Source organism: Pongo abelii, chromosome 11, assembly GCF_028885655.2.
Source record: "Pongo abelii isolate AG06213 chromosome 11, NHGRI_mPonAbe1-v2.0_pri, whole genome shotgun sequence".
Taxonomy (NCBI): Eukaryota; Metazoa; Chordata; class Mammalia; order Primates; family Hominidae; genus Pongo; species Pongo abelii.
This window is the reverse complement of record NC_071996.2, coordinates 54,247,196-54,266,949: the sequence shown is the minus strand read 5'-3', so window position 1 is coordinate 54,266,949 and position 19,754 is coordinate 54,247,196. Positions and strand designations below refer to the sequence as shown.

The window sequence follows — 19,754 nt, the reverse complement described above, 5'->3', positions numbered from 1 at the left end:
AAAGCTTATCCACCATGATCAAGTGGGCTTCATCCCTGGGATGCAAGGCTGGTTCAATATACGCAAATCAATAAATGTAATCCAGCATATAAACAGAACCAAAGACAAAAACCACATGATTATCTCAATAGATGCAAAAAGAAATAGATGAATTTTGTCAATAGCCTTTGACAAAATTCAACAACCCTTCATGCTAAAAACTCTCAATAAATTAGGAATTGATGGGACGTATCTCAAAATAATAAGAGCTATTTATGACAAACCCATAGCCAATATCATACTGAATGGGCAAAAACTGGAAGCATTCCCTTTGAAAACTGGCACAAGACAGGGATGCCCTCTCTCACCACTTCTATTCAACATAGTGTTGGAAGTTCTGGCCAGGGCAATTAGGCAGGAGAAGGAAATCAAGGGTATTCAATTAGGAAAAGAGGAAGTCAAATTGTCCCTGTTTGCAGATGACATGATAGTATATCTAGAAAACCCCATTGTCTCAGCCCAAAATCTCCTTAAGCTGATAAGCAACTTCAGCAAAGTCTCAGGATACAAAATCAATGTGCAAAAATCACAAGCATTCTTATACATCAATAACAGACAAACAGAGAGCCAAATCATGAGTGAACTCCCATTCACAATTGCTTCAAAGAGAATCAAATACCTAGGAATCCAACTTACAAGGGATGTGAAAGACCTCTTCAAGAACTACAAACCACTGCTCAAGGAAATAAAAGAGGATACAAACAAATGGAAGAACATTCTATGCTCATGGGTAGGAAGAATCAATATCATGAAAATGGCCATCCTTCCCAAGGTAATTTACAGATTCAATGCCATCCCCATCAAGCTACCAATGACTTTCTTCACAGAATTGGAAAAAACTACTTTAAAGTTCATATGGAACCAAAAAAGAGCCCGCATCGCCAAGTCAATCCTAAGCCAAAAGAACAAAGCTGGAGGCATCACACTACCTGACTTCAAACTATACTACAAGGCTACAGTAACCAAAACAGCATGGTACTGGTACCAAAACAGAGATATAGATCAATGGAACAGAACAGAGCCCTCAGAAATAATGCCACATATCTACAACTATCTGATCTTTGACAAACCTGAGAAAAACAAGCAATGGGGAAAGGATTCCCTATTTAATAAATGGTGCTGGGAAAACTGGCTAGCCATATGTAGAAAGCTGAAACTGGATCCCTTCCTTACACCTTATACAAAAATCAATTCAAGATGGATTAAAGACTTAAATGTTAGACCTAAAACCATAAAAACCCTAGAAGAAAACCTAGGCAATACCATTCAGGACATAGGCATGGGCAAGGACTTCATGTCTAAAACACCAAAAGCAATGGCAACAAAAGCCAAAATTGACAAATGGGATCTAATTAAACTCAAGAGCTTCTGCACAGCAAAAGAAACTACCATCAGAGTGAACAGGCAACCTACAAAATGGGAGAAAATTTTCGCAACCTACTCATCTGACAAAGGGCTAATATCCAGAATCTACAATGAACTCCAACAAATTTACAAGAAAAAAACAAACAACCCCATCAAAAAGTGGGCGAAGGACATGAACAGACACTTCTCAAAAGAAGACATTTATGCAGCCAAAAAACACATGAAAAAATGCTCACCATCACTGGCCATCAGAGAAATGCAAATCAAAACCACAATGAGATGCCATCTCACACCAGTTAGAATGGCAATCATTAAAAAGTCAGGAAACAACAGGTTCTGGAGAGGATGTGGAGAAATAGGAACACTTTTACACTGTTGGTGGGACTGTAAACTAGTTCAACCCTTCTGGAAATCAATGTGGCGATTCCTCAGGGATCTAGAACTAGAAATTCCATTTGACCCAGCCATCCCATTACTGGGTATATACCCAAAGGACTATAAATCATGCTGCTATAAAGACACATGCACACGTATGTTTATTGCGGCATTATTCACAATAGCAAAGACTTGGAACCAACCCAAATGTCCAACAATGATAGACTGGATTAAGAAAATGTGGCACATATACACCATGGAATACTATGCAGCCATAAAAAATGATGAGTTCACGTCCTTTGTAGGGACATGGATGAAATTGGAAATCATCATTCTCAGTAAACTATCGCAAGAACAAAAAACCAAACACCGCATATTCTCACTCCTAGGTGGGAATTGAACAATGAGAACACATGGACACAGGAAGGGGAACATCACACTCTGGGGACTGTTGTGGGGTGGGGGGAGGGGGGAGGGATAGCATTGGGAGATATACCTAATGCTAGATGACGAGTTGGTGGGTGCAGCGCACCAGCATGGCACATGTATACATATGTAACTTACCTGCACATTGTGCACATGTACCATAAAACCTAAAGTATAATAATAATAATAATAATAATAATAAAAGAAAAAAAAATAATAATAATCCCCAAAACTCAGTCACTTCAAACAATGGCCACTTGTAGTATTCAGCTGGCGGCTGACCTGGTACCTTAGCAGGAATGGCTGAAGGCTGGGCTCAGCCAGCTCTTTTTGAATACAGGCTCTTACATGGCAGCTCCCAGGCTCCATGAGCAAAGATTCCAATCTTTTACAGCCTGGGCATAGATACCAGACCACATCATTTCCACAGCATTCTGTTTATCAAAATACTCACAAGGAGCTGGGTGCATGGTGAGTGCCTGTAGTCCCAGCTACTCAGGAGGTTGAAACAGGAGGATGGCTTGAGCCCAGGAGTTCAAGGCTGCGCTGAGCTGTGATTGTGCCACTGCCCTTTAACCTGGGAGACATACTGAGACCTTGTCTCTAAAAGGAAATTTTTAAAAATTAGCTGGGCGTAGTCCTAGCTACTTGGTAGGCTGAAGTGGGAGAATTGCCTGAACCCAGGAGTTTGAACTGCAGTGAGCCAGGATTATGCCACTTCACTCTACCTGACAGAGTGAGACATTGTCTTTCTAAAAGAAAAAAAGAATCACAGAGGCTGCCTAAATTCAAGGAGAGGGGATATAACTCTTTATCTCCATGAGGGAATGTCAAGGAATTTGTGACCATTTAAAATCTGTCATAGACAGTAAGATGAGTGGGGAAAATGGGCTACTGGATAGTTCTACTTTGGAAGAGGAAGGACTTTCCTCTCATTGCCCATTCGGAATTCACAGAAGAAAAGATGGGATGCAGACAAAAGGGGACCTATGGGAACAGGACCTGCAAACCCATCGCATTTTTTTTTAATATGACCAGCCTGATTTTGTATTGCCATTATACATCTATACACTACCTTTTTTTATTTCTTTTTGCTTCTACCAAGTATTGGTATTCTTTTTCTCTTCAGATAAGTTGAAAATAGTATATTTTTTAAGAAGGCCAAGTGTAAACTTCCCCAGTACTATGGTAATAAGAAGAAAAGCTGAGAGACAGACAATTGAACATATAAATGAAATGTAATCCTTTAATCCTACTTAGTTACAATCCGGCTTGTGTTACCCAAAGCTGACCCTGTGGCTGTTTGAGCTGTGTAATGTTTTTGTGTGTGTAAAATGACATCGATCGCTCTTTCTGGGAGAGGGGAACTCATCTCCTCAGTAGATAGCCTTGCAAACCTCTAATGTTACAGTAACCATGGTCGCTCTCTTCTGTCGCCCTTTATTTTCCACTGCTGAATGGACTCAGATTTATCCTATGAAACACAAGAATTCTGGAGCGAATGATAGTGCCCAGTTATCCTTGATCATATTGCTCTCACAGTAGTAATTTTCCGCTGCCCTCTTCCAGTCATTTTATTTGAATTATTTAGAATCGTGTGGATTTACCTGTCTATTTGAAGTGCTCTCCTCATTGGTGCATTCATTATTCACAGCCCCTGGATGTCCACAGTTTAATTCCTAACACTACTTTTGAAAAGGGGGGTAATCAATTTCAGATGTTTGCTTCATGAAATAAGACCACATGGGATCCAATTTCTCTCACCCCAAAGGGGACTACACCTTTTCCAGGGATTTCAGCCACTGGACTTGGGTATATCGAGTTAGGGGTAGTTCATTCCCACCAATGCTGTGATCTAGCACATCCAATTAATCTGACTTTAACAGAAACATGGGATGCCTTTTCTGTAGGCACTAATGTTGGTAGATGGTATTATCTTTGAAGAATACGAATGGACAGATGGAGGGGTATGGGGAGGAAAACATGTTTGGGTTCACATCAAGTGTCACAAATTATCAAGAGAGAGGAAGTAAAAAGAATCAAAGTTACATATTTTTTGCCCTCATTTTACCCTCACCAATTACTGGCAAGAATTATGATTATCTTTCCTGTTTAGCTCATTAAAGTGGAAACCACCTGGAACTAACTGCTAGAGCCCAGTAATATTGTCACCCTGGTTGGAGTGCAGTGGCGCGATCGGAGCTCACTGCAGCCTCTGCCTTCTGGGTTCAAGTGATTATCCTGCCTCAGCCTCCCAAGTAGCTGGGACTACAGGCATGTGCCACCACACCCAGCTAATTTTTGTATTTTTTAAAAGAGATTTTTGTATTTTTTAAAAGAGGTGGTCTGGAGCTCCTGACCTCAGGTGACCTGCCCACCTTGTTCTCCCAAAGTGCTGGGATTACAGGTGTGAGCCACTGCACCCATCATAGATCTTTTAAAAGCCCTTCAACTTAGAGTCTAATTTCCCATCATTAGTTGACCAGTGAGTTAAATACTCAGAATCTCAAAAGCTTTAATAATGTAAAGAATGGAGTTTTGATATGAAAGAAACATTGGGTTGATTATTTTTGTAATTAGCATTACATGTTGTACCATTCAGCCATTTTATTTTACTGAACAGTACTTGCCAGTCTTTTTTTGTGCGTGGTTTGTTTTGTTTTGTTTTGTTGAGACAGGGTCTTGCTGTGTTGTTCAGGCTGGAGTGCAGTGGTGCAATCATGACCTCCCCAGCTCAAGCAATCCTTCCACCTCAGCCTCCCCAGTAGCTGGGTCCATAGGAATATGCCACTAAGCCCAGCTCATTTTTTGATTTTTTGTAGAGACAGGGTTTTGCCATCATGTTGCCTAGGCTGGTCTTGAACCTCTGGCTCGACTGATCCTCCCGCCTTGGCCTCCCAAAGTGCTGCCCCAATCTTTTTTTTTTTTTTTTTTTTTTTTTGGTGTCAGTTTCAGGGTCTCTATATTTTACAGTAGCAAGGAAATAAAAGTATGCTCACCCATATTATTTATTTTTACCACTTAGAAATAAGAAAAATGCCCAACATGCAGTTTTATCTATGTACAACAAATAAATGTAAAGCAATGCATATAATTATAATTATTATTATATGCATGGGAGAGTTTTGGTACATTTAATCCCCTGTCTAGCTAATATTCAGTAATGAGCCAACTTTAAAAAGTTAAGTTCAGGCACAGTGGCTCATGCCTGTAATCCCAGCACTTTGGGAGGCCGAGGCAGGTGGATCACTTGAGCCCAGGAGTTCGATATTAGCCTGGGAAACATGGGGAAAACCCATCCCTACCAAAAACTACAAAAAATTAGCTGGGTGTGGTGGTGCATATCTGTAGTCCCAGTTACTCAGGAGGCTGAGGTGGGACAATCACCCGAGCCCCAGAGATTGAGGCTTCAGTGATCGGAGATTACGCCACTGCACTCCAGCCTGGGTGTCGGAGTGAGACCCTATCTCCAAAAAAAAACACACACAAAAAAAGTTAAAATTAAACTGCAAAATTAGTTTCTACATTTTATAAACTTTTTATTAAAAATATTCAATAGCTTCCTAGATTTAAAAAAACAGACAATATACGTTAGTTTTAATGAGATTCTCCCCTCCATGCTAGAAAATATGTATTTTATAGTCATTAAGGAAGACTTACCCAGTGTCTTTATATATCTTCCCTCCAAAAATAATTGAAAAGAAATAAATGGAATATGCTTCATTTCCTCCAGGTAGGACCCGGAGAGCACTGTATCTTCTGTAAAAAGTAGGGTGACCCACCATTTGCTCAGGATTTTCAAGGTTTAGCAGTGATAGTCTCATGTCTCCTGAAACACTGCGATCCCCAGCAACTACAATCATTGGTCACCCTAATTCAAGTGGCTTCCCTAGTAAAGAGCGTTACGTCTTACTCTGTGAATGGAGAACCAAACAGATGGTTAAATACTTTTTTTTTTAAGACCTTGCAAGTATTCATTTCTATTTTATTCAGTTTCGGTCTTTCTTCCCCTTTCTTTCTTCCCTGCCATTTTAGCTCTCATACCCACTAAATGAGCTAGAGGCATGTTTTTCACTCTTGGTTATTTACAATGCTTTTCTTTTTAATTTTCTTGAAGGAGCTTATCCAGAAAGGGGGCCTAACGTGCCTGATTTTTTTGATGGTTTGTTTTGATTCCCCTATTCACTACTTATTTACTTTGGCAGCCACACCATTCTGCCTACCTCAGCTGAAGAGAATATCCCATCATACAAGGGGAGAGGTGTTCCCTGTGGCCATGCTTTGAAAACAGCTCAGCCTCGCCCTTCTCTTGGGCTGCACCAAGGGCATGGTATCACCGAGTGGGTAACTGTTCGCTGCCCGGGACTTCTGCTGATTAGGAGCTCTGTGCATCCATAGCCCATGCTGCAGGCCACATATTGCATAGTAAGGAGCTGACTACATTTGAACCTTTAAATTTATGAAAAATTGGCAAAGCTGGTTTGCATAATTCATTGGGTTGCTTCTCTTTGCATGTCTTGTATGATTTTTAAAAATTGTTTTCCCCTGGTACTGAGTTTCTATCACTCTGGTCTACTCAGCTGTGTTATTTCCTAAACAGCTAAAGAGAAAAATTGTCACAGATATACAGGCTGTGAAATTCTTCCTAGTTGAAAATAAGCCACATATGTCAGTATTCATTCAGAAGCAGAAATTTGCTTTTCTCTGTGTTTTCTGAAAGCCTAAAAGCAGTTTCAAGTCATCTTCCAACTATATCTGTCTTTTAGCAATGCAAAAGCAGTTTCCTAGAAATGACTGAGGCTTAAGCACACAGCCTTGTGCTGATATATACAAATTCTATCCATTCATTGGCAAAGAGAAGTGCTTTATTAAACTTACGGTAATTAAATGTGCCATTAATTATGTCTACAACCGTGACAATGTAACAAGTAGAATGGCCAAGTAGATATAAACCTCATTCAAATAACATTCTGCCATAGGTGCTGCTTACCCTCCTTGGGCTTTGCAATCCTGGCTGTGAATGTCAGGACCCATCCGGCCCAGGTATCCTTGGAAGGTTTTTCAGTTTGGCACTTTAAGAAACAGCAAGAAAATGACTTGTTGAGACTAATGAAACCCATATTATAGAATGAGACCTATGTAATCAAATTTTATGGTTCACATAAATAAAATGATATAAACAACCAACTCCAAGTCACATAAAGTGTAGAACTTGCAGCACACTTTAGCCTGGAATGGCCGAGAGACTGGTCCTTTGTTCTGATGCTGCCTCGTTTCCTCTTTCTTCCTCCTGTGCCATCTGAGTCTGTGGATGTTCTTTGGGGTGTAGCTGTCCTTGTCTCAGTCAAGTCAGCACCTCGATGCCTCTATTTATGTCAAAGCATCATGGGCAGTTCTAAGATTCTATATTTGTAACTGTTGAACTTTTACATGAGTGGGGGAGGGGCTTTTGATTGCAAGAGACAAGGAATTCCCTTGGGTTACTTTAGTGGAAAAGGGGATTTATTGTAAGCATGTATGTTGACAGAAACTCTAGGCAGTAGCTGCTTTCCTTGGCACTCATGGCCATATGATCTCTTTCTTCCATTGTGCCTCTGCTTCTCTTTTTTTGTTTTATTTTTGTCCCTCTACAGATAACATTCTTTGGCTTACTCGTAACTTCCCCTTCCTCGTAAGTTCGGTTTTCACACATCTCTCCAAGCCTCCTTCTAAATCCAGAACTTTATGCTGCAGCTCCAAACGTTAACTGGCTCAGTCACTTTATTTTTCTGAATTGAAGTCCCAGTGTGACACAGATTATTATGGATTTTAATACTTATCTCTCCCACCACACGTTATGCTTCTTGAGCATAATATGTTGTCTGTTTTCCTTGCCACTGTATACCCACAGTGCCTAGAAGAAAATAGGGACTGAGTAAATATTTTATGAATGAATAAAATATGCAAAATAATCTGAAATCTACTAATAACTGTTCTTGGTTGGGGGGAATTTTCTACATGAGTTGAACTGGCTGAGTCTTCTCAAACATGAGTCCATTTGGACTGAAGTCATCTTATTCTTTTCCTAGTCTTGTTCCAAGAACCCCAAATGGCTTTCCAATTTAAGGCCAAAATTTTCCATAAAAATTGATGTGATGAAACATTTAAATAGTAAATGTTGGGAGAGAGATTGTTTCCATGGTGACTTCTGCTTCAGGAGTCCTTGTTCTAAGCACAGAAGAGAATGACTGAACTGAGACACCACTAACTTCACATCATCCAGTTGCCATTAACCTAAATTCAGCCAGCTTTATAAGTGCCGATGGCAGTGACCCTGTCTTTGATTCATTCCTAGGAGGTTCTTATTTTGGTAAAATGAGTTCATAAAAGCAGATGAAGGTGGTGGGAAAGGTCAATCCTACTATTGAAAGTTGAGATGTGGGCCGGGTGTGGTGACTCACATCTGTAATCCCAGCACTTTGGGAGGCCGAGGCAGGAGGATCGCTGGAGCCCAGGAGTTCGAGACCAGCCTGGGCAACATGGCGAGATCTCATCTCTACAAAAAGTTAAAAAAATTAGCCAGGCGCAGTGGTGCATGCCTGTGGTCCCAGCTACTCAGGAAGCTGAGGTGGGAGGATCGCTAGAGGCCAGGTGTTCCAGGCTGCAGTGAGTTGTATTTGCTCCAGTGCACTCCGGCCTGGGCCACAGAGCAACACTGACTCAAAGAAAAAGAAAGAAAGAAAGAAAGTTGAGATGTGCTAACACTTACCTGTGGAATGACTTTTCTCTTTGTGTGGTGCCAAAGTTTTCTGATTTCCCACCGAAGAGTATATGTCTGGGGTATATCCTGTCTGTGTTCCCAGCCACACTGCAATGACAGGGGGGCCACCCTGCTCCTCTGGAACAGAACAACTTCCTGAGTACAGACCAGATGTTGAACAATGGCCTTACTGTCCGAAACATGGACAGCAGATACTTCTTTTGTGACCCCCTGCTTTCCCTAATTAAACACCCCTTGTTCTTTTTTAACCATTTCACAAAATGATCTTGTGGTAGCAGAAACCACTGCCATGTGGTTTTCTGTTATTAATCCTAAACTTTCTTTCCTTATTGTTTTATCATAAGACAGATAATGTTATTTTCACAAGCATTCTGAAAATTATCTAAGTAAATGTTATTCCCATCAACATAGTTACCTTAGGAGAAAAAATGTTTATTCCATTGATGTGGTCATTGCCCAAAACATGTCTAGAACTCTCTTCTCAGTGCCACAAACTTGCTTCTCTCATATTCCAAAGCATGTAGAGTGCAGCTCTATAGGAATACATGGCTAAAGATGTGAATACACGTGGGTTTTCATTACATTTTACCTATAACACATTTACACTTACTTCATCTTTTTCTTTCTAAATAATGAAAAATCCGACTGGGCGCTGTGGCTCATGCCTGTAATCCCAGCACTTTGGGAGGCCAAGGCAGGTGGATCACTAGGTCAGGAGTTCAAGACCAGCCTGGCCAAGATGGTGAAACCCCATCTCTACTAAAAAAAATACAAAAAGATTAGCTGGATGCAGTGGCAGGCACCGGTAATCCCAGCTACTTGGGAGGCTGAGGCAGGAGAACTGCTTGAACTCAGTGGACAGAGGTTGCATTGAGCCGAGATCATGCCATTGCACTTCAGCCTGGGCAACAGAATGAGACTCCGTCTTAAAAAAAAAAAAAAAAAAAAAAAGATCCAAATATTGAATGAACAATTTCATTTTTATATTAATGTCCACATTCATTCATGGATAACTGTGTAACTCTTCACTTGACCCTAACTTTAGAAACTGCCCATATAGCACCTCAAATTTGATTTTAGCTAATAGCTATTAAAAATGCTATTATCTGTGTTAAGTGGAATTTTAGGTTTCATTGCCTAAAACCTAAAATGGAAGTAAAGTGGATTTTCTTGTCATCTACAGGAAATGTTTGATGTTATATTGGATGAAAATCAGCTTGAGGACGCGTGTGAACATCTAGGGGAGTACCTGGAGGCGTATTGGCGTGCCACCCACACAACCAGTAGCACACCCATGACCCCACTGCTGGGAAGGAATTTGGGCTCCACAGCACTTTCACCATATCCCACAGCAATTTCTGGGTTACAGGTATTGTCACTTTTTCACTCATGCTTTTTACAACCTTACATGTAAAATTCTATGGGAACTTGATTAGGATGGAGACTGGAGTCATCCTTAATCTGAAGAGGGAACACTATGTGCACATTATATTTAAAAATCTTAAATATTATGTAATTATGATCTATCCTAGAGAAAACTACCCAGAGACTGACAATTTCCTGAGAACTATGCTCTCTGTGAATTTATAGTGGATTTTACTTAGGTAAATTAACTCCTCCTATGTCTAAACTCTGCCGGCAAACTTAATGCCTACTCAATGCACCTGCCCATTACTTTTTTTAGAGACATAGTCTCACTGTGTTGTTCAGGCTGGAATGCAGTGATATGATCATAGCTCACTGCAGCCTCAAATTCCTGGACTCAAGGGCTCATGCAATCCTGCTGCCTCAGCCTCCCAAATAGCTGGGACTACAGGCATATACCACACACATGGATAATTAAAAAAAAAAAATTGTAGAGACAGTGTCAGTGTCTCACTTTGTTGCCCAGGATGGTCTCAAACTCCTGGCTTCAAGCAATCTTCCTGCCTTGGCCTTCCAAAATGTTGAAATTACCATCATGAGCCACCACTCCTGGCCCTTCCATTACTTCTTAATGCCACTTCTTAAGGATTACACAATAGCTAAGTAAGATATATAGGTGCAGATAGGCCTTTCGGCTGCCCTTAACTAATCCTGCCCCACCCAGGTTGCTAGGCCTGCTCTGTACCTTGCACAAGACAATGTGGATATAAGTAGAGCTGCTCTGTTCGGAAACAGTAACTGATCCCTGAGTTTTCTTGGGGCTGTGCAGGTGCCCACCTTTGTAAGCGGCTGTGGCACGTGTCCTTTAGGGAAGCTGGGGACGAACACAGGATCAAGAGGTTCTCTCTTCTGCTGTTCTGGTACTGCACTCAGAGGTAGAGATAGGGAGCCAGAGACCTTATAGTACAAAATAAGCCTGCCTTTCTACATCAATTATTATTTACCATTCATCAAGTAGCTGCTGGAATGTGGCCAAACCCGCAGCAAACTGAGGAACATGTAGTCAATTCAGCCCTCTTGTATCATGACGAGTTTTGTTTTAATGGATTATAATGATAGTCTTAATTGTTGATCATACAGAGTTAACTCTGAGATAAATGGCACTCTCTGAAATGCTATTATAGCTGTATTACTCTGTTACAAAATTGCATCTTTGTAAGCAGAAAAACCGTCATGCAAATGAATAGCTTTTGAAACTAGAAATGAACATGAAAAATGTACTGTGGTAATGTACAGCACATACGCATGCATTAGGACTATTTCATGCCTTGTTTCACTTCCCATGGGCTGATCTGAGTGTACATTACCATTGACTAGTTTGGATTGGCTCTGAATTGTACATTACAGAATGAGAAATAGATGCATGAAGCAATACACTTCTGTAATGTAGGTAGAAATGCAGTGTTGCACTTTTGTATTGAATACAACAATCTTGACTCATCACTGCTAAGACATCCACTTAGAGTGGTTCTCCCTGTTTCACTAATGAGTTAATGTGTTGCCCTTTATTCCGTGGCCTATTTCTTCTCCCAGTAACAATTGATACTTCATTGTGAGGCACCTGACTGAGGTTAAAGGCACAGTCTGTGACCTGTCAAATGAATTTCCTTCTGCCTGAATCTGAGTGTACTTTAGATGAGATGTGTCTGGGCCCATGGTTTCAGCAGGGTCCTGTGCCTTAACTGATGTGACCTACCTAAACTGGTAGACACAAGTAGATAAATGTTTTCTCATAGTGGAGAAAAATGTTGAATAACATTTTCTGAGCCTTCAAATAAGTATCTTAAGATACTAATTTCAATTAATGATATTAGAGGAATTTAGTTTCTATTGGAAGATTATTTTGCAGGACATTTTAGTTGAGGAAGCAAGATTTATAAATGTACCAATTAGCTGGCTTCATAATTATTGTATACACCCTTGGAAAGATTATTACATTTATGTAGGATGCAGAAACACTTTATTTTATGAACAGCACAAATAATAATTTTATTAAAATGTTTTTAAAAGGTATAAGGAATATTCAGTTAGATCAAGGTGAGGTGTGTTACTTTAGAAGGAGAAAGATTATATCAATTCAAGAGAGAAATAATAAATGCTATTCTGAACTTTATTTCCCAATAGTAAAATAATTTTCATTTTTTCAATAGAAATGGAATTATTAGACCTTCCTAAATATATTAAGTTCCATTTAACAGTTAGCTTTCAATTCTACATTTGTAATAGGAAGCATAGTCATTCAGCACTGTGGAATTAAACTCATAAACTATCAACACTCTGGCATCTTTTCATGTTGTGTTCCAAATAAATAAGACCAGATATTCTGAGCAGATCATTGGTGCATCAGAATGCCTTGTTAAGTCAGATATTTAGCATCTTATTGTACAGATCCTATGATTTTACATACATTTACATGTTTAGATGAATGAAGCTGACATTATTTAATCAATGAACTATCTGATATTTTTAGAGTCAGCGAATGAGGCACAGCAACCACTCCACAGAGAACTCTCCAATTGAAAGACGAAGTCTAATGACCTCTGATGAAAATTATCACAATGAAAGGGCTCGGAAGAGTAGGAACCGCTTGTCTTCCAGTTCTCAGCATAGCCGAGATCATTACCCTCTTGTGGAAGAAGATTACCCTGACTCATACCAGGACACTTACAAACCCCATAGGAACCGAGGATCACCTGGGGGATATAGCCATGACTCCCGACATAGGCTTTGAGTCTAATGAAACAAAAAATATTCATCTGTTGACAATTTGCCATAGCAGTGCTAGGATAAACCAATCATCTTAACTTGGCTAACATAGCACAGTATTTACTGTGCTAATGGGCTGCTGTCATTTTATGCTAAGTAAGGGGCAAAAAAAAAAAAATTACGTTATGCCCTTGAGTCTAGATGGATATTAGATGCCCGATCATACAGATATTTTTAAGTGCAACATTTACATGATAACAGTACATTTTGTTTTCTTCATAGATTTAGACACATCAATTTGTAATTTAGGGTACTTACAAGGCACATATAAAATAATTTCCCATGCCGGAAATTCCAAATGACCAGTTCCAGTTGGAACCAATTTATAAACCAATTCCTGTTGGAATTTGGGTGAACTGACTAGAAAGTCTACTTGAGCATGTTGTAATCAATTGAAAAATCTGGGAAAGAAAAAAAAACTAATAAGAAAATCGAAATACCGATAGAAGCCAAATCCAGCTTTGGTATTTATTTGCTGGAAGCTAAATTTACACTTAAAGTTGGAGTGTATAAACATTTTAATATATGTTAATGTTGCCAGAATGACTTTTCAAACTTACCAAATGTATTGATAGTGCCAAAAAAAAAAAATCTCAGAAATCTTAATGCAGAAATTATATAGTCTCCTCAGATTTTAATATTTTTATTTCTTTCCTGGCACAGCTGTTGTATTCAAAGTGTTTTGCTTTTTGTTTAGTCAGTACTGTTAGCTCATTTGAAGTTGGCAAAAACAAATACAAACAAGCAAAAAAACCTCAAATTTTTTCAGCAGTGAGAGAGAATAGTAAAGAGAGGCCCAAGCATAGCTGGTTATGTGAAATATAAAATGGGGTGTTGTTCTCCCTTTAATCAGTCTGAGCACAATTACATACATCCAGGAATCTGAAGTCAGATAGTGAGGATGTGGTACCAATCCTCCCGAGTGCAATGCTAAACACTTCCAGGTAGGAATTCATCTATTTCACTTAACACAAACGCAGGGTCAGTATTTCCTGCCAACAAAATTGAGTATCTTTCCATTGCTTCTCTCAGTCTCTGTCTTTGAATATCTGAATGTTCTGGCCCTTCAACAAATTCTTTAAATCATGCTAAGGAATTTCGTTTTATGTGGACACATTCAACTTTGATATTCAGGAGGTGTTTTTACAAAATGACTAATTGAAAAAAGCTGAAACAAATGATTTTAAAAGCTTGCAGTAAAAAATAAACTCATAGATTCAGCAAATATTTGTTGACTAAAATTATAGCATTTTTAATGCAGAAAATTATAAAGAATTTGGAGATTGAGCTGCCTTATTTCTAATGAACACTCCTCTTCATCTTATTAAGTCTTCACAGTTTTTCCAGTGGCTATAATTATGGAATTGGTGACCTATGTTTTATATTATCAAGGAAGCCTTAGATTCACTATGATCCAAGAAATTATTGAAATTGACCCTTTTTACACAAATGTCTTTTAAAAAAAAGCTTGTTTCTAAATGTCCACAGTGCATGCATTTTCTAAAACCCCAATAAGTCCAGCCATAAAAGTCCTTTTCTGCTAGTACATGTCATGAAGCCTATTTTTGAAAATAATGATAATTAATTTTATAGTATCTTCTTTTCTCCCCAAGCCTTTCAATATTTAGGCACTCAAAGCATGCACCAGTTCAGTAATCTTCTTGACCATGGAAATAAGTTCCACATTACTGATGAGTTATATATATATCTTGAACCCCATTACAACCTCACCACATCCCCCTGCATTTATATTCACTGTTTGTACCCCATTATGAACCTGTTTAGCTGATAATGAGGATACCTATAATTCTGTAAGTCATTTCAAATATTTGATATGATTAAAAAATATGGGCTTAGTAAATTTTAAAAGTTAACATGTGATACTGGCTTGTGAGATTCTTCTGTCATCTAGTGAAGCTTATAAAACTTTCAGTTAAGACATTTTAAAAGAGTTATATCCATTAGGCACTTTAATAAACATATAACCTGCCATTACTGAATACTTTGTTAGAACACAGAAGAGCATCTTCCAGCAAACAAAAATATATTTATTACATGTACAGCACATACTTGCATGAGAAAGAAAACATTAGCCAAAACATTTTTCTATATGCTTTACTGGTTTCTTGTTTGTGCGCATTAAAGTATTTAATTGCAAAGAGTGCACCAAGGTGTACAAATTTAGACTAGACAGCTGTTCAGCTTTTTCTGTAGTAGCATTAGCAATTTGGTCATTTAACTACTTTAAGATATTTACATTTTATGGCAGGTAGCTGTAACAGCATTTAAATATATTTCCTAGTCATCAAGATTACCATCTTCTTTCAACTTTTTATAAGTCACTTGTTTTTAAAGGTTTCTCAAAGCCTTGTTTTTAGTTTTCCATGTCATGCCGATAAAGGAGGCTTATTCAATATCTGTGCACAAAACCAATCTATCGTTTACCATCAGATGTCCATACCTGTTTTGCTTTGCATTCTTATTCAAAAGCTGACAGTCTTGGAAAGGGTATAATGTATATTTTATTGATGGATATATTTAAATGTTTACTTTAATTTGGCATACTCTTTCCCCTTCCTTCTGTAATAAGTTTATCTTCCTCAAATAAGGGGATATACATCTTATTTTTTTTAAAGACTTAAGAGTTTATTGTGTAAATGATACTTAAAATCTAGATATATACTAAATGAAAAGTTTTATTTTTGCCAAGCACATCAAGCACCTTTGAAAAATACATATTCCATAAATACTTTGTTTTTAATTAATTTCATTTAAAGATAGCAAATGATTATAAGCAAGAGAAACAAGTCTTTTACTGTTTTGAGGCTGTTTTAACTTACAGTATAAGCCACATACTAGAATTCTGTAATTTCAGTCACAGACATATAATAATGTGGACTCGTGACAATGTGGAAATGTAGTTCTGGAAAAAAAAGAATGCAATTTGTCAATCCTAATGTTAATTCTCAAGGGTATAATGTGACTCTAATATTATAACCAACAACATTATATTGTTTAATATTTAAAGCAACACTTAGAAATGTTTATAAATGATGATTCTCTCTTATCTTTATACAGTTCTATTGGAGAGAAGGTTGAAATTGTTCACAATTTAGACGATGGTCTTTCCTAATAAGAGTCTTAATTTTGTGACTATATAAGTCATTGCAGTTAGTCTTTAATGAAATGAATTTTATTAATGTAAAACAAATTCTGAGACAATTATTTGTTTCCTTTAAATAATTTGCTATTTAATTATTATTGTCGTTGTTTGCAAAATGTATTTTTGGAATGTTAACCTCTTTTCATACCTGCATACTTGAACTTGTCTTTTGTGTGGGGGCCTTAAAATTCATAATAGGAAGTGGAAGCAGTGAAAGGAAGTAAGAAAAGGAAATTATGCTAAAAGATGGTTTGCAAATTTAAACTCTTTAAATGAACATATCACAAAATGTTGTTAAGACCCAGGATGTCTGTTAAGAATGTGTCTTGGCAACCTTAATTTGCATGTTAGTATACATTTTCTTAGTTACACAGTTTTATTTTGGTATTTGCTTAAAAAATGTAATACCATTATAGAAATTACCCTATGTACTGATATATTTACTACCTCTTCTCTAGAGAAGACAATCTGTCTTTAAGGAAAAAACACTGGTCAATAAGTAGTGATCAAAATTATCACTATTCTGGCTAACCTTGCTGCAAAGCTAAATGCATAGATTGTTAAAATATGCCTTCCCGTTAGATTTTAAACTGTTTCCAAAATGCTCTTTGGCACCCTTTCATTTCTTCCACGTTAGTGAAGTTTTCTTTGAATTGGTTCACAGTTTATCATGAGGCAAGATTAATTTAACAAATAAGTCATCATAGGGAACAAAACAAACTGCAAGGGAATTGCCTTTGTGTGCAACTTGTTATAATATCTACTTCTAAGTCTAAAAGAGAGTAAAAGTCCAAAGACTTTATGTTTAAGAGCAGCTGGTTTGCAAATTCACATTTTGTTGGTCCTTGACTTCCACAGAGCATGACTTAGCCATTTACTGGGTAAGGATATGCATTATCTTGGACTCCCCTGTAATTGGAATAAACTTCATATCAATGTTTCAAATAAATGCTATGTACCCCTTATTCCTTTTATATTTCTGCCTTTGTCTTTTATGACAATGTTGCATGTTGTGTTTTTTAAAATTATATAAAACTCATCCTTGAATGACTATATGAATGAAAACTTTATAGGAAATTATGTAATAAAATCTGTTTTATTAGTTTCTTATACCTTTAAATACTGTCAATACTGTAACTGTTAGTAAGTTACTTACTCAAGCTGTGTCTATGGGGCAGAGAACAGTCCTCTTCTTTAAAATGATAATCATGATCAAACCAGTCAAGTCAATCCAATTAGCTGTTAGACAGACAATAAGGATAACCTTCTTTTTGACTTAAGCAGTCAAGTTAGTCAAAATAGTAAAATTGGCTTATATGGGCACCCAGAACTATAGCATTCAAAAATTACTTTTAAAGGTTTCTTCTTTTATTAAAATGGACTTTCTTAAATAAAATACATCCTCTGATAGCAGCTATCTCTTTTTACTTGTAGATGATTAATTCTAAATGCTTCATGTAATTGAGGGACATTATGAGAAGACTAGAAAGTATCTCATCAGATAATCCTAAGGGCTGTAAACTTCTACTTGCCATAAACAAAGTATAATTAAGAGTGAGTAGCAATTGGTTTGGGGAGTCATAGTTATATATGAAACTTTCTTTTGTTTCTCATGATGTATGTAAAATGTTTGCAGAAGGATGGTAGAAAATGTTACTAATGAATTTAGAGTGGTTTAGGAGAATACACTGATACTTCCTCATTTGAAAATTATAAGGAGTTACAAGGGGAACTAAGAACCAGTAGTGGCTGGCCTCTAGCTTTTCAATACTTCGTAAGTGTTCTTGGTTATGTTTTGAACACTTAAATTTCTCAACAAATGGCTATGTCTATATTTATGTAGGGGCCACCCTTGCCCTACTTGCATGCCACTTTCACTTTTAACTGAAATCAGTGTGAATTCTGTATGCATAAGGGATGTAATAAAGAGGCGGGATCATTAATGCTATATCGTTGCATACTATTTTTCATATGCCTTACAATATTTTCTGGGACGTTATTAAAATGAAAGCATTTTATTGCCAAAATAAATCTATGTTGTTACTTATAATCTGCATTAGCAGTAGAAAAATAATGTAGCAAAAACATATTGTACAGTACAAAATTATAAAATATATATTTTGCCAATAATATAAAAATAGATTGAGGAGAAAGAAGCACATTTGTTATAGCACAAACTTATAACAAAATCCACTGTTAAATTTGGCAGTCATATTTTTAAAAAGTATGTCGATTTAGTTCTAAGTTTTATCAGATTTACTTCATCTACCATCTTTTTAACTTGCTGCTTGATACTTTTCCAGCAATTTATTTCATTGCCTTGCAATCTGTGGATGTAATTTCTTGTGTTTTATTCCCTTCCATAAAATTTATTAAATTTTATTTTGTGATAACACTCATACTATATTTTCTCTTCTTATTTCTTCTCTTTCAATAACAACAACAGAAAGTCACAGCAAGTGAGCTTATAGGGCTCCTCTGAATTTTGGACATGTTTGAAATTTTCGTATTTTTCACAGCCTCGAGTCAGAATGATCAATAAAGATGTCCCAACAACAAAAAATTATATTAGTTAGGGATTCTTTAATTTGTTTTGTACTGAATACTACTTTGAAACATAAGTTAAAGCCATTAGCTGTGTTTTTGTAGGGATGGTGGGAGGGAATAAAAAATAAATGTATTAACATAAAACATACTAAAACAGAAATATGGCAAAATGATATAAAAAGATTTTTCCTACTATTCTGGGGGCTGTTGAAATCCCAGGCTATTGCTATATCTCCACTGACAAAGTGGGATAAAAAATGCCTTTGTCAAATAATTTTTTTTCTTTCTTTAAATTTTAGTTATTTATTTTAATAATTTGTCCCCTTTTATTTTTCTTATCTAGGTATGTGTAGCATTCTACAAGGCATGCTGGGTAAAATATACTATGCAAATGTGTACAGTGCTGCATGTTTTGTTCTCCCTCTGCTTTAGTGGCTTTAAAGAAAAAAACGTGGTGTTATTTTTGTGAATAAAAACATTAACAAAGAAAATGCAGAGTGCATGCGTAGAGTATCCTCATTTCTATGGATTTGTTTTATGGAATTTAAATGTGTACAAAACAACTGCATTACTTTTTTTCTTTTATATAATAAATGAAAAAAACACTGAAACCAGCGTTATACCTCTCCTTTATATTATTCTAGAAGTATATTGAAGAAATACTGGAAATCAATAGATACTCTTTTATGAAAAAAAAGAAAAAGTCTAAACATTTATCCTAAAAAGGGATTCAATCAAATGACTACTTTCTGAATACTCTGCCAGGTGCTATGAGTGATCACAAAATACTGTATTAGGAAAGAGTTTATAAGTTAAATACACACATGTGTGAGATAAAATATATTAGAATACATGTGCAAAATAGGATTGGATATAGAAAAATATACT

The 19,754-nt window shown here is 37.0% G+C and overlaps 1 protein-coding gene across 6 annotated transcripts in view; it reads left to right on the top strand.

The window, feature by feature from the left end:
* CACNB4 (calcium voltage-gated channel auxiliary subunit beta 4) overlaps nt 1-15,025 on the top strand; it is a 272,128-nt gene extending 257,103 nt beyond the window's left edge. For all 6 annotated transcript variants that reach the window (XM_009237708.4, XM_063712804.1, XM_009237707.4 and 3 more), the window contains 2 exons: nt 10,149-10,334; nt 12,861-15,025. In XM_009237708.4, the coding sequence (XP_009235983.2) occupies nt 10,149-10,334; nt 12,861-13,121 (447 nt within the window). In that variant the 3' untranslated portion in view covers nt 13,122-15,025. The remainder of the gene's footprint in view (nt 1-10,148; nt 10,335-12,860) is intronic.
* Nucleotides 15,026-19,754: the final 4,729 nt, after the last annotated feature.